General features: G+C 44.0%; 1 protein-coding gene across 1 annotated transcript in view; it reads left to right on the top strand.

Moving 5' to 3' along the window:
• The window catches only part of chd6 (chromodomain helicase DNA binding protein 6), a gene marked incomplete in the record, with an annotated part of 91,110 nt that overhangs the window by 80,890 nt on the left and 8,145 nt on the right, over positions 1–2,075 (top strand). Inside the window, 1 exon segment of the mRNA XM_035661471.1 lies at positions 1,246–1,881. Coding sequence (XP_035517364.1) covers positions 1,246–1,881 — 636 coding nt within the window.

The raw sequence follows: 2,075 nt of genomic DNA, 5'->3' as shown, positions 1-2,075 counted from the left end.
GGCCGTATGTTTGACACCCCTGCTCTAAACCCTCTAAATGAATGAAAACTCCCTTTGTTGTACATATCTATGCATCTATCATCTGTCCACATGTATCTCCACTATTTCACGCCATGGTTCATACAAGTGGTGTCCAGTTTGCACTGTTAATATTGCTAATAATGCTAATAGTTAAGCTGACAGACTTACAAGGACTCTGCAAAGTGCTTCATCACTTTGACTCTCTTCCTTTTTGTGCTCCCAGAGTATTGCTATTCCATTTAAAACAAATCTACATATATCTTTAGATCTTTATCTAAAGTATAGAATGTAAATATATGTTATATATATTATAATGAATCTTTGTTAGATTTATAGAGCAACATGTAAAAGATCTTTAGTGAAGTTGGTCTGTCACTGTTTAGTCAGAATACACACATAAAATGTCTAATGTAGACCAGGAAGCACTGGGCACCTCTCGTTCACACCATTGCTTTGTTGCTTTTTTGTAAAGTTCCCTGTCTCTGTAATGTCTACTGTTGATATTATACATGTTGATATCAGACTTGGGCACATAGTCATGCTGTAAAAGGTGTCTTAAAAAGTCTAAAACTCAATAATCAGAATTTTAGGCCTTAAAATGTCTTAAACATGATTTTGACTGATTGAATTAATGAAGTTAACATTTCAGTCTATCTTTTAAATGTGTTTTGGAGGGGAAAAGACTTTTATTTATCATGCTGTAACGACAACAAACTAAACAATTTGCTTCATATCCTTCGTACTTTTTCTATCAGTATGGATGTGAAACGGATCTTAAATTGCTTTCATAATGGGCTTTAAAAGTGTTGAAACTTGCATAAAACCTGCATTTCTTTAACTTTCTATCAAGGAGATAAATTAAAGGATAATGAAAACTACATCTACACCCAATTTAATTATCTGTAATTTAATCCAAAGGCATCTTTTCTAAAATGTTACACACCATAGACCGGAGAACAGATGGGCTGTGAGCTACTTGTTTTACTCCATGTCTCAAACTTTCAGAGGTAAACAAACCCGGAAATCTGAAGACCTGAAGACTTAAAGAGAGGAGAATCTAAATCACCTTTTAAATATGTGTTGAGGTGCAGAGCTCATGGGTTTTACCCAGGTCTGGTTGATAGCCGCCACTGTGTTGTGTCTCAGTCCATATGTATGTTTAACAAAGCCATCATCTCTCTCCCATTCTTGTCTACCCCTCACCCACCCTGTCCAATCTGACAGTACATGCAGCGGGGCGGGGCATGCGGGCGCGGAGGTTGGCGCCTCACCTCCTTGCCTCTCTTACAGGAGAGGCTCGTGGCTCCTCCCTACCTCCCCGAGCTCAAACGAGCGGGAGGTCGGAGGTCTTTCGACTATGAAGCTGCTGCTGCTGCAGCTGCTGCCAAGGTTTTAGCTGGGAAATCAGCATCGTCATGCCACACGGCTACCACCACAAGCTCCAGTGGTACTACTCCGGTGGTGGCCCCGCCCTCCCACCGTACAGGAGCCATGTTGATTAATGGCTGGCAAGAAACTGCCATTGATCTAACCAAGTCGACCGGAGAAATAAGCACCACCAGTGGCATTGGGACGGGAGAAGCTGTGGTTGCGCCGGGAATCGGCCACCACGGCGCCGGTGCTGGCAGCAGTCACAAGCTGCCGCCACCCCCCATCACAGCTCCGCTAACGGGCTCTGTGGGAATCGACATGGCCGGGATACTGCAGGCCGGGCTCATCCATCCTGTAACGGGGCAAATAGTTAACGGAAGCCTGAGGGGAGATGACTCACTGAGGAGGAGGAGAGGGAGGAGGAGAAACGTGGAGGCACTGTACTCTGAGTTCACCAAGAGCAGAGGACTGCACCTCCCAGAGACACAGGTGGGTAGGGAAGGAGGGCCTGTTCAGTGTAAGGGCAGTTATTATTGTTATATGTGCTTCAGTGTGAGAGAAGGGAGACCACACCTGAGGCATTATGGGTAAAATCAGGTAAATGAAAAAGATCGAGAGGAAAATCCTTTTCCCTCCTCAGAATTTCAAACCGTTAAAAACACCTGCACCTGTGTGTGTGTGTG

Source organism: Morone saxatilis, unplaced genomic scaffold (genome assembly GCF_004916995.1).
Source record: "Morone saxatilis isolate NCDOM2014 unplaced genomic scaffold, NCSU_SB_2.0 Contig18, whole genome shotgun sequence".
NCBI classification, from domain to species: Eukaryota; Metazoa; Chordata; class Actinopteri; family Moronidae; genus Morone; species Morone saxatilis.
The sequence above is the reverse complement of the archived record's forward strand: the minus strand, read 5'-3'. Positions and strand labels throughout refer to the sequence as shown.